At 56.4% G+C, this 12,515-nt stretch overlaps 1 protein-coding gene across 1 annotated transcript in view; it reads left to right on the forward strand.

The window, feature by feature from the left end:
* Nucleotides 1-12,515, forward strand: part of MYO18B (myosin XVIIIB) — a 73,018-nt gene that overhangs the window by 25,708 nt on the left and 34,795 nt on the right. The window contains exons 20-28 of the mRNA XM_086474018.1: nucleotides 69-178; nucleotides 3,047-3,112; nucleotides 4,857-4,985; nucleotides 5,303-5,446; nucleotides 6,652-6,741; nucleotides 9,773-9,892; nucleotides 10,019-10,127; nucleotides 10,770-10,894; nucleotides 11,870-12,024. Of these exons, the coding sequence (XP_086330144.1) occupies nucleotides 69-178; nucleotides 3,047-3,112; nucleotides 4,857-4,985; nucleotides 5,303-5,446; nucleotides 6,652-6,741; nucleotides 9,773-9,892; nucleotides 10,019-10,127; nucleotides 10,770-10,894; nucleotides 11,870-12,024 (1,048 nt within the window). The remainder of the gene's footprint in view (nucleotides 1-68; nucleotides 179-3,046; nucleotides 3,113-4,856; nucleotides 4,986-5,302; nucleotides 5,447-6,651; nucleotides 6,742-9,772; nucleotides 9,893-10,018; nucleotides 10,128-10,769; nucleotides 10,895-11,869; nucleotides 12,025-12,515) is intronic.

Genomic DNA, 12,515 nt, shown 5'->3' on the forward strand with positions numbered 1-12,515 from the left:
TGGTGTTTTAGTGCAAGCCACGTGTCCGTGGGCTGGCACAGTCCCCAGTGATGTCTGTCTGCTCCCAGGGTATGCGGATCGCCTGCTTCTGACCCAGTTCCGACGGCGCTTCCAGGTCCTGGCTCCGGACGTCATGAAGAAGCACACCTCTGCCTACGAGCTGCCGGATGAGAGCAAGGTATGTGCTGGGCTGGCCTGGAGAGCGCAGGCTGAGAGCCCCACATGGGGCTCTCCTGATACTGGAGCTCTTCCAGCCCTCCCCAACGTAGTCACTGCTTTCTTTGCAACAAGGAGAAATTCCTGGGGCTCCCTGCAGGCAGCCCCTGTGCTGGCCTTGGCTGTACCCTGCGGGAACCTGGCTGTCCTCTCACCAAATGGGCTGGGCCATACCAGTGTCTCCCTGCCCTGGGATAGGCGCTGCTTCCCAGTCACTGCCTCACTCAGGCACTCGATGTTGCTGATATTATTCCTTTGGCTGCTGTAAGGTCAATACCTGCAGGGCTGTGGGCTGCCGAGCTCCAGCATCTCTTGATAGTTGTGGGCAGTGCTGCTTTGTTCTGTTGCTGCAGAACCCACCATGGATGGGAGAGCGCATCAGGAGAGCTGCTGAAGAGCTTTGGTAGCAGGGTTGTCAGTGCAGGTCTGGGGGTTTCTTAAACGCGAGGCTGTCCTCAGGAACTGGGGTTGAAGGGGAAAAACCACGTTCAGCAAGGCTCGGTGTGGCTCACCAGCATTTGCTGTGCTGCTGAGAAACGGCGATTGGGTTTGGGAGTCCATGGGCTCAGCCCGTACGTCTGGGCTCTGGGCGGTTGGAGCTCCCTCGCAGCGATCAGGAGTGATCTGGCAAGTGGGGCTGCGCCCTGTGTGGCTTCAGCCTCGTGCAGCGCTGGGCTGCAGGGGGTGGCTTGGCGTCCTGCTTCTCTTCACCCTTCCCACGTGTGCCCGAGCACGGAGGGACACGGGTCCTCCAGCAGTCGGCGTGGCTGTTCCTGGTGGAGCAGCCAAGCTCAGCTCTTCATCCCAGAGTTTCTCCCCCTGAGGACTGTTTTTGCAAAGGCAGTAAGCATGCCTGGCGTGGGCTGCGTTTGCCAACATTATTGCACCGTGGAGAGGACTTGGAGAAATCAGCCTGGAAATGAAGCCTGTTATTGTTACTTTTCATACTCAAGAGGAAACGGCTTTGAAAATCCTACTTGCTGGGGGCTGTGCCTGGGTCCTCTGGTGCTCTGGCTGCGTGCCTGGTAGGTCTCGGTTTGCGGGACAGGGCACGAACAGTGGGACTGGAGCCATGGGCAGAGGGCAGGATCCGTGCATTGCTCTGTCCCCATGTGGCAGCGCCCCATCCTTTACCCCAGCTCCCCCAAAAACCAGCTGGCCGAGGACAAGCCAGGCAGCATGTCCTTGGGACCCAACAGAGCAGGGACCATGGAGGTTCCTGGGGACTGGCATCACCTACCGTCAGGCACCTGTGAAGCGGCAGCCCAGGGTGGCTCCTTGCCTCATCTCACGAAGCCTGAAAGTCAAAGGAGCTCAAGAACGAAGGCAGAGATTTGCCAGTTTTATTCATTTCGGAATCCATTTGCAGCAAAACTGGGGAGAACCGCCCCTGCCCCTGGAACAGGGTATGAGTGAGCTGGGAAGCACCGAGAACTTGGGAAGAGCCGAGAGCCATGAATTAAACATGGGCATGTACTCTGATTGTGCAAACCGCCAGCCAGCATGTGCAAATTCAGTTAAGACCTCGGGATTTAAGAAGACAAGTTTGACAGTCAGAAAAGGTCAATATTGTTATTAAACGCTGTAAGGAGGCAGAGGGTGCCTCGTCAGCAGCGTGTAAGCAGGGGATTTGAAAAATCCCATCCTCCCTGGAGCTTGTTGCCACGCGGTTTTGTTGGCTGGAGACTGCTTCCCGGTAAGCTGCATTAACCAGGCTGCTGGAGCACAAGAGACGCTTGTCTGTAGCGAGGATGACAGCGCAGCTGTAACCGACCTTGTGCTCGTGCTGGGGCTGGGATCATCCCACACAGCCCTGTGCCTGCTCCCAGTCCCAGCAGTGCCGCCGGAGCGGGGCACAGCGACGGTGCTGGTGCTTCCTCAACCTCCAGCACACGGTTTTGTGTGCCGTGGTGGTCCCTACCCCGTGCACTCGCACGCTCCGTCCCCACGTCGCCCCGGCGCGTGCACGGCTGCTGGCGAGGGCTAGGGCTGCCGTGGTGCTGCAGCAAGGTGCCCCCGGGGCTGGGGTGAAATATTCCTCACGTGGGTTTGTCCTTCATGGAGGAGACGCGTGAGGCTGCCAGGGGATGTTGTATGGAGTGAAGTATTAGCGGAGGATTTTTGTTATGGTTTCTGTAGCTCCAGGGTTTTCAAATCATCTATTGATCTGCCAGTGTTTGCTGCCCTGAGGAAATGTACGGTATTGCTGGCTGTTACATTCGCTTGTCGGTCCAAAGCTCAGAGTAATTGAGTTCAGGCTTCTCCTGTGGCTCAGGACTAATCTGCTTGCCTCCCTGTGGGGGCTCAGCTCGGTGCTGGAGGGCTCAGGGGGGACTTGGTGCTTTCCCCGCTGCTTTTGGCTCCACAGGCTGAGCTGTTGGTGAGCTGGGTGGGAATGGAGCACCGAGGCCCACAGCCAAGCAGCGCAGTTGGGCCCTGGCTGGATGGTGCTGGGACAAGCTCTTGCCTTCCCCGGAGTAGCCTTCTTCCACGGCCACCCACGCGTTGGGTCCTTCCAGAGCAGAGGTGGCAGCAAAAAGGGGAAAACCTGGCATGCAGCTGCAGCTCTCCGCTCCCCGTCCTCCTGAAAGCCCCCCGGGGCAGAAAGCCCTTCTTGCACCAGGACTCGGGGCTGGGGAGGCCGTTTCGGAGGCTGTTCTCGGGCTGGGTGGGTGCGCTTTTGTGTGGGGAGGGGGAAATGAGAGTCCCGCTGGGTGCACCCTTACTGGGTGCCCGTAAGGACCGGGGCTCTCCGCGCCCCGTTTCGGCAGGCACCTACCAGGTTGTTAATGTTTTCTGAGCAATTCCATGTCGTGTTCCTTCTCCACAGGCCATAGAGGAGCTCTTCCAGGCGCTGGATCTGGAGAAGAAGAGCGTGGCCATAGGACGCAGCCAGGTATGACGGCTCTGGTGTCTGCTACCCCGTTGCTCTTGGTGCGTATGGGCACGGTCAGCCCCGTGCCAGGTGCTGCCAGCTGCCCAAAGCTTCCCAAACTGGAGAGGAAGCCTCTCCTCTGCTGCTCCCTGCGGTGCCCGGCTGGGCTGGGAAACCAAGCCTTGCCGAAAATCAAAGCAGAAGGCTCCTGATTCGCATTTGAAAGCGTTACCCGAGGTAAATTCTGTACGTAATTATCAGAATCCGGCCCCTTGTGGCATTTAAGTTCCTAATTACCTTTGACGTCTCACGTGAGTAAATGAGGCTTGGGCATCACACGGTTTTGGTGGGCTGGGGTTAACACTCTGCTGAGCTGGGCAGCTGCAGGTGCAAGCGTTGTCGCAGCAACATTTGAACTTAAATGCAATAATCTCGAATAAAAATTAGTTTTGCATGTGTGCTTGCCTTCAGCTCTCGGAGTCTATAAAGAAAGAAACCATGAAATGGTTCTGTGGAGTAAAATAACTTTTTTTTATCCTGCACAGTGCAGTTTGCAATTATCTCTCCTATGAAACCCTTGTACTTAATCAATAGTGCGATAGCAGCTCCAGTCACATCTTGTTATAGAGGAGTTAGTTTTGCCATCGCTTTGAGCATTGATTTTGTACTAGCTTCTAAAACTCGCTGGCTTGTGAAGTTAATACAGACATTAATGAGACAATCAACTAGGTGGTGGAGCAATCATAGCATTATCTCAAGAAAGTGAGTTTCCTTGGAATTGTTCTTTGATTCAATTTGGCATCTTTAAAATGTAGCTCCTTAAGTATGCCACCGGCTTCACAAGTGTAATTCAGTTTTTATTAAAGCTGTATTATGCAAATGGTGCACAAGACTTGGGAGCGATCAGTCCCGTATCCCGAGAGCTTTGCCAGGCAATGACCGAGAGATATCTTACACTCTGAGAGATCGATACCCGGCTAAATTCGATAGCATCAGCAAATCTGTATCATTTATGAGGTGTTTCTGACAAGTTCAGTTAAAGAAAATGATGTGGTTAATTTTGTTTTTCCTATTGTAAACTGGCATCTCCGCTGTTATCTGTGTGCGTCTGTGTACGCTGCCCGAAATGCCGCTGCAGCAGAGGCAGCCCGGCCGTCCTCGCAGCGGGTGGGAAATGGGCCATGGCCTGAGGGAAGCGTTTCGAGGACTTGCGGCTTCTTGTGCTGGTTGATGCCCATGTCAAAAAGGAGGGGTGAGAGGAGGCAGGGCAGAGAGCAAACGCCAGAGAGCACAGTGCGAGGGCCAGATCCCGAAGGGCAACCAGCAGCCCAGTCCCCAGGGAGTCAGTGGGACCTGGGCAGCCCTGTATGCCCCGTTTCGGCAGTGCCCAGGAGCAGAAGATGGAGGGGCAGGTGGATGGTGCTCTCCGGGGTGTGCGGCCATCCAGCCGCTGGGCTTGGGGACAGGACAGAGCGGGGACACAGCTCCCTCTTGCTGTCCCGTGAGTGCCCCCGGGGAGGCTGGTGCTGGGGCTGCTGCGGGTACCTTCATGGCACGGGGCAGACAGGCGTGTTGTGGGTTTGGCCACGGTATTATGTGCTGCTGCAGTGGCCGCTCTCGCTGGTCCCGGACAGTCCAAGGACCTTCGATCTCCTGCAGGTCTCAGGGGAGGCTGCTGGGCATTAGCCAGAAATATGTCCCGTGGGCTGCGGGCAGGTTTCAGACCCCCTCCTGGGAGTGTGTAACCTCTGCTGCTTGCCGTCAGGTTTTCTTGAAGCCAGGGGTCATCTCCAGACTGGAGAAGCAACGTGACAAGCTGATAGCCCAGAAGATGATCCTGCTCCAGGCTGCTTGCAGGGGCTTCCTCAGCCGTCAGAAGTTCAAGAGGTTGAAGGTATCCATCCCACGGGCTCTGGATAGCCTGTGTCCACCAAAGCATGGGCTCTGGCTGCTGCAGAGGGTCAGTGCTGCTGTGACGTGGCCCAGAGCATCCAAATGACAGCTCTTCTGAGGAGAGCAGGCTGCTCCTTTGAAGGGTACCTGCTTTACCCTGCCCCGTGGGCAGCCATGGGATGTCATGGCTGTCATCCCCAGTGGTGCAGAGCTCCTCCGCCAACCTGTCCCTCTCCAGCCCAGTGCCGCAGCCTGGTCCTTCCCGACAGGCTCAGTCATGACTGGGCGAGGGCCACTGCCGGCTGTGTCTCTCCACAGATCCAGCGTCTTGCCATCCGCTGCATCCAGAAGAACCTGGTGGTCTTCCAGGGGGTCAGGCACTGGCCCTGGTGGCAGCTGCTGAGCCGCGTGCGGCCCTTGCTCAGCGTTAACCTCGTGGAGGAGCAGCTCCGTGCAAAAGAAGTATGCACCAAGGGACGGGACGGGATGGGACGGGATGGGATGGGACAGGACGGGATGGGACGGGATAGGATGGGATGCTTTAGGGGTCTGCCTGATAGGTCAGTCAAACTGGAAGTAATTTCTGCCAAGGCAGAGGTGTTTTCTGACCATCCAGAAGTCAGGTCTTCTTAGCACTGTGTTTTTTGCCCTGAGTAACGTGTTTCGCAGAACCGTGAAAGGACAAATAACTCTTCTTCTTCTTTAGAGGGACAGTAGCAAACGCACCATGTCCCCACAGCCAAAGCCCTGTCCCAGGGCTGCAGCTGCCCTCCCCGTGCCCCCACAAGCTCGCTGGGGCTGGGTCAGCTGAGCTGAGCCCCTTGAGGAACAGGTGCCCCACATCAGTCTGTGGGATGACAGATGATGAGCAGCCAAACTCATCCTCAGCACAGGGGACTCTGCCCCATACTGTCACCAGAGCTGCACTGGCTTCCACCTGCACTGCTGCTGGTGATAGGAAGCATTAATGGGCATTTGCTGACCCTGGAAAGGCACCTTTCTCCCCTCTGCACCACCTGAGACCTGTACTAAATTCTTAGTCTGTCTTCTCTGTCATCCTGCTCCTCCTCTTGCCTTAGTGAGGTTTTAACAAGATGTTTTCAGGCTGGTTCAGATGAAATAAAAGCTATCCAAGCCTCTGTTTCTCTCTCCAAACCCGCCTGGGATCCATCAGGCCCCATCACCCATTAACCTCTGTTTTTATCACAACTCTACACGTTCTGCTTCTGCTCAGTGTTGGACATCAAAGCAGGACAAGGCTGCACCGAGCAGCTCTTTCTGTCGTTACAGCCGGGCTGCCTGAAAAAGAATCACAGAAAACAATGTGCCTTTGCAACCGCTCTGTGATAGCCTGCCAGGGCCCCAGGAACGCTCCATGAGCAAAATTCAGACGTTTGGCTGTTCATCCCAGGCTTTTGAGGTTTGCTTCTCTCTCATAAAATGTGCTCTGTGTGCACACTGAAGCTGACATTCCCTCCAATGAAATTCATGTCAGGAGCTGTAGTCCCGGCAATTTGCAGTGAGCAGCCTTCAAAGTTGCCTCGTAAATTTTATTAATAAGGCAGGGATGTCTCTCCCACTTACTTTTAACAGAAAATGAGATTTTCATAAATAAAGTGGGGGTGCTGGAGCTCTCCACATGTGGTTTTTTTTGCAATCTTCCCTAGGAGGAGCTGGCGGCTCTGAGAAGGAAGCTGGAAAAATCCGAGCAGGCGTGCAGCGAGCTCAGACAGACTGCAGAGAAGCTGGAGAGCAAGGTAGAGCCCCAAAAAAGCCTCTGCTGCAGCCCCACTTGGTCGAGTTGGAAATTAAACCATATTGGGATAAGTATGACCACAATTACAGCAGGAGGAGCTGGGATCAGCAGGGGGTTGGGCAGGGGGCGGTGGGTGAACTGCCAGCAGAGTGACCATGGCCACTGGTGGTTCTCTGAGCAGGACCCAGACGGGCTGTGGTGCCCGGCTGCAGCACCCAGGGCCAGCACCGCTGCAGGGTCCCTGCTGGGTGGGACCAACCTGCCGGAGCAACGGGTCCCCCCAGGGTCTGCACCCGGAGAGCAGCCCAGACGCCCTGGGAACGGGCTGTGCTTGGGGGTGTCCCCAGGGAAAGCCTCATGTCCCCTCTGGCAAGGACAGCCGCCGCCTTGCGCTGCCAGCAGCGTGGCGTGCAAGGCTGCAGAGCGGCAGCGCGAATGTCACCCCTTCTGCTGACAAAGGGGTATAATTAGAGTGGGAAATGACGTACGGGTGTATCGTGTTCTCGTTAGCTCGCAGGACGGCAGGCTCGCCGACCTCGGCAGACACCAGGAGTGAATTAGTTTGGTGGGATAAATGCTAATACCGAGGAGACGATGCGCAGGAGAAGTGTCCCCATCCCCCGGCTCCGAGCACGACCCTGCTGTGTGCAGCGCTTGGGGGGTGGCAGCCGCTGGGGCAGCCGCTCGGCTGCCCTGTTGTGTGTGTCTGAAGGGACTGGGAGGCATGTTGGGGACCACATGCATCCCCACCTGGCCACTGGTCCTGTGGGGAGGTGCATGGGTTCCTGTGCGATGGCAGCTGGGGTTTTGTTGAGCACCGGGAGGAGGAGGAGCACCTGAGTTTGCTCTAAATACCCTGGGTTTACCCGGCTCGCCCCTCGCGAGGGGTGTCGTGATAAGAGTATGTCGCTGAAGGATGCCCTCCCCTTGAGCCACGAGGCTCAGAGGGGAGCCCCTTACTCACCAAACTCCTCCAGAGAGTCAGGTTAAATCCAATCCTAGTCCCAGACTTGGTCAGTGGTTTATGACTAAGGATGCAGGGAATTGAAAGGGGTGTTGGCTTAAGGGCGGGAGCCGGTTATATGATCAGGGAGACCCTCCGATCTGGTCAGGAGGTTCAGAGTGGACTCCCTTGCTCTCTAAACTCCTTCTCAGCGAGGAGCCTGGGTGCGCCTAGATCCACCCTTAGTCCCAGACCTGGGAGTTTATGTTTAAAGATGTATGTACTGTTGGTGTACAACTTCTAGTCTCCTCTTCATTCTTATTAATCTTATCCCAGAACCCTCATAGGATTTTCACTGAGGCAGTTTCCCCAGCCCCGTATTAGAGTCGACGTTTGCCTGTCAGAGGCCTCTCAGGGACTTTGAAACAGTTTCACAAAGTTGCAAAAATAGCTAATTTATTAAGGCAACAGATGTAACCGGTTCGGAATTGCCATCAATAAATGCACTGTCTCACATAAATATAAATGTCATCCCAAAATAATAATGCACATCTCTATTGACTACCTTTAACCATCCGTGCACTCTAACAAGCAAGCACTGCGAGAAGCGAGCACAGATTAAGTAAGCGCTACAGTAAGTGAGCATAGATCAATATTTTAGCAATATAGTGAATTATCGCAATTCTCACCAAGAAGACAACCCTGCTTGGGGAGGGGACAGGTCCAGGCCCATTGACCCGTCTGGTAGTTGGAGCTCTCACCCAACAGAGGTTTTAAAATGCCAGATTTATACCCTTGGCAAGGTGGGACTGAGTCAGTTATCACGTGTTGGGTGACTCTGAAGGCTTGTTGTGCTGGTGACCAGAAAAGAAAGCAGGGGGGAGGGGGTGGCGGAGAACAAAGCTGTTCTGTGCAGAGGTTGGGGGTCTTTGCTGGCTTTGCTGAAGCAACGCGGGGCTGTGAGGCTCCCCCCTCGCCTTGGACATCGCTCCCTGATTCAAACAGCCCGCCAGTGCCACATCCCTCCTGTTCATCACGCGATAAGCAACCTGCTCAGCCTGTGCCTTTGCACAGGTCCGGCCGGTGCTTGTGTCCAGGTCTGGTGCTCAACGGGGCAAGACAAGCGCATTGCTCCGCCGGCGCTCTTGCTCGAGTCAAACCCCCGCTTTCTGCTGACTCCCGGCGACTCTGTATTCGACACCAGCAAGCCCCATGTCCCCCAAGGGGTGGCCGAGCTGCGGACTGGGTGTGACACTGCAGCTCTGGTTAATGGTGCCGACAGCCCGAGGGCCAGGGACCCTCGTCTCAACGGGAAGCAGCTAAAGACGATTTAGCTTAAGCTCCCTGTTAAAAATTAAATCGCACCCACGAGGCTGGGACTGCTAGTGCCTTGGGACAGACCTAGAAAAGTGCCGGCTCCCCAGGGAAGGAAAACCTCTGGGGTTTGCTTACGGAGTTAAACTTGTTGGACCCTCTAAGGAGTTTGTGAGACGTGCATGGAAGTTTGAAGTGTCTTCAAATGCTGTCGGAGGGAGGAAGAGGAGCGTTGGAAGCCTGACTGTTCCTGCTGGCCCTGCTGCCTCTACAGCCTCTCTCTTAGCTGGCTGAGCGGGGTGGACCACGTTCACCTCTGCTTTGTGGAAAGTGGAATTAATTCTCTGGATTAATAATTCCCCCTTCATTCATCTGCTTGTTGTTTCAAGTGAAAGTTAGCGTAAAGTAGGGTTGGTGGTTGGCCTTGATGATCTCAAAGGTCTTTTCCAACCTGAATGATTGTATGATTCTGATCAACTAGAGCGGTGCAGAAAACTGATGAGCCTTGCCTGCAGGCAGCACCATGCAGGCAGCGTGCTGCTGGTGCCAGCTGCCGGCCATGCAGCTGTAGCAGGCAGCTACGTGAGGGGTGCAGCCATGGGCTCCGGCAGTGGTTGCTGTTTGCTGAGCACAGTGATGGAAGCCTGGATTCCTACTGGTGACACTGGTTGGTGATGGCGCACGCTTACCACATCCCCTAAGCACAGGCAGCCGCCAAAGGAGAGCAGTCAGCACACTTGGGCTGATCCCAGACTGACTCCTTGTTGCCCCCCAGATCATCGACCTGACGACGGAGCTGTCGGACGAGCGGTACAAGGGTGACATTGCCTGCCAGGTCCTGGACGGGGAGCGGGCAGAGAGGCTGCGGGGTGCCCGTGAGCTGCAGGAGCTGCAGGTAGGAGAGCCCTAATCTGTGGGGTCATGCCGGTGGCGACGCCACCCTCTTGGCACAGCCTTGTGGGACCCAAGTGCCCTGGAACCGGGTAGAGCTGTTCCCTTCCTTCCCTGGGTTTTTCCCCAGAGCAAACATGACCAAGTGCAGAAGAAACTGGAGTCGGTGGAAAAGCAGCTGGAAGAGGCCCAGCAGCTGGTTCAGTTGCGTGAGATGAAGATAAGTGGCTCTGGAGGAGGTAAGGGTGCCCCTTCAGGGGCAATGCGTGCTCTGGGCATCCAGCTGGACCTGTGGGGCTGCCCCAGTGGGGCAGCAAAGCCTCTTGCAATGGGCAGAGGTTAGCCCCCCTCCCCAAGCAATGCTTCTCCCCCAGACCCTGGCCATGCCAGTGTGTTTTTGTCACCCCATCTTTCTGCATTTCTCGTCTGGCAGGAGCTGGCAGTGACAGCTCGGTCGCACACGGCCCTGGCTCTTGCACAGGGCTGGGGATGCAGGCAGGGATTGTGCCGAAGGGTGCTGCTGGCGATGGCTGGCACTGCCCGGCGCTCCCGGCAGCTGCAAGTGTGTTTGAAGCATGTTTTGGAGCAGACACAAGTGGGATGGGATGGGATGGGATGGGATGGGATGGGATGGGATGGGATGGGATGGGATGGGATGAGCATGCATGCTTTGCCTAAGGCGGGGGTTCATGTGCTGTGCAAGCTGGGACAGCCCTGGGTGCACAAAGCAGAGCTGCACCCTACGAGCTCAGTGCTGGCATTTGTGCCATACAGGAGCCACGGTGCCATCGTGCGTTGGTCCATCCGACCCTGGCATGGCCGCTCAGGTGGGTCAGGCCTGAGCACCCACCCAGCACCTCGGGGTCTCTCTCCTTTCACAGAGGACGAGTGGCAAGTGCGCTTTGACTGCGCGCAGACGGAGATCGCCTTCCTGCGGAAGCGGCTGGCACAGCTGGAGGAGCGGCTGGAGTCCGAGCAGGGTGCCAGGACAGGGCTCGAGCAAAAGGCAAGCGCTGCCAGCCCCGGGAGGGGACAGGGACACTCCCCAGGGTCATACAGAGGAGTGAGTCTGCTGCTGGAGCTGGGTGTCCTCTCCTTGCTCCTGGCCAGGCGAAGCTTTGTAGGGCTGAGGCTCGGAAGTGCAGCCGCTTGCTGCAGATGCTCTCAAAACTGGCGATTTTCTGCTGGTTTGAGAATAAATACCCCAAAGCTTCTTGCCAGCTTAAAAAGTCATTTTTGCACCAGAGCATGGCAAAATTCAACCTTGGTCAAGCATGAGTGTGAGCACGGGGTGGGAAGATGCAGGGTAGGGAGGGGCTCAGTGGTGGGTCTCGGTGCTGACCTGGCTTTTGGGCACTGGACGGGGGTGTGCTTGCACCGTCTGTCCTGCAAAGAGCTGCTAATGTAAAGAGCTGGCAGTTCCTGAGCTTTGCCATGAGGAGAGAAAAAGCTGACGTGCCTGGGAGTCAGGTCAATTCCCATAAGAATAAAATAAATAAATGAATATTATTCATGGTACATTAAAAAGTAATAAGAAAAGCAGCCCAGTCTTAGGAGCTTGGGTAAAGCAAAACAGCCCATTTGCTTTCAGATAGTTAATTTGGAATTACAGGCTTCATTAATGCAAGATTTTGCTTATTTGAAGTCATTCTTTAATGACTCCATTCTCTGGCTGGTGACAGCTCTGCGTGTCTCTCTGTCCCAAACACGATGTGAATCCTTGGGGGTTCCAGCTTGTTTGGTCCAGGCGCTGCCTTTAGCAGAGAAACAACGGGGTCAGACTCAGGAGGAGGGCTGGGATGCTGCAGGCACACAGGAGGGTACCCACAGCACGAGGGGTCAGGGCACATAAACTGGTCCTGGATGGGTGAAAGGTCTCCGGGTGAACCCTCCCGTGGGGCCGGAGCGGTGCTGAGCCCCGGGCAGGGGGCGGCTGCAGGGTGCATGTGCCGTAGGGTCTCACGGCCGCCTCTGCCCGCAGCTCGGCGAGGTGCAGGCAGCGTGCGAGGCAGCCAAGAAGGTGTCCCAGCAGCTGCGGCGGCGGTGCCGGCGGCTGGCCTGCGAGCTGGAGGACGCGCGGGTGCTCGCCGAGAGCCAGCAGAGCCGCAGCCACGAGCTGGAGAAGAGGCAGAAGAAGTAAGGCTGGTGGGAGAGCGTGGGAGGGCTGGGGCTGCTGGAGCGGGAGGGCAGGGGACAGGGATGCTTAGGGTGCCTTTGGGTGAGGAGTTCCTGGAAGAGCTGCTGTTTTCATCTGCTTTGACTGCTGGGGGTTGCACCGAGCCAGGGGGTTGTTTTTACATCCTGCTGCTGCGTGGCTGCAACACACTGCCGTAACAGAAATCACGCCAAAGCACTGCTGGGTGGCACTGCGGGGAGGGCTGCCTGGGGCTGGGAGAGCACACTGCCTCCCGCGTCGCTGCGGGCTGGGGTGTCCCAGGCTTCGGTGTGCCCTTGGTGTGGATGTGCCTGTGCCGGGAGCGCTGCTGGCAAACGGGGCACCTGGTGCGGAGGAGAAGAGCCCTGTGGCTAAGAAAGGACCTCCGGTGTTTGACCGCTGCTGTTTGGTACCTGCGAAGGGAATAGATTTTCTGCCCAAAAATAGGATACCAAGACCAAGCAGGCACAGG

This window comes from Leptosomus discolor, chromosome 16, assembly GCF_034619465.1.
Source record: "Leptosomus discolor isolate bLepDis1 chromosome 16, bLepDis1.hap2, whole genome shotgun sequence".
Classification (NCBI taxonomy): domain Eukaryota; kingdom Metazoa; phylum Chordata; class Aves; order Leptosomiformes; family Leptosomidae; genus Leptosomus; species Leptosomus discolor.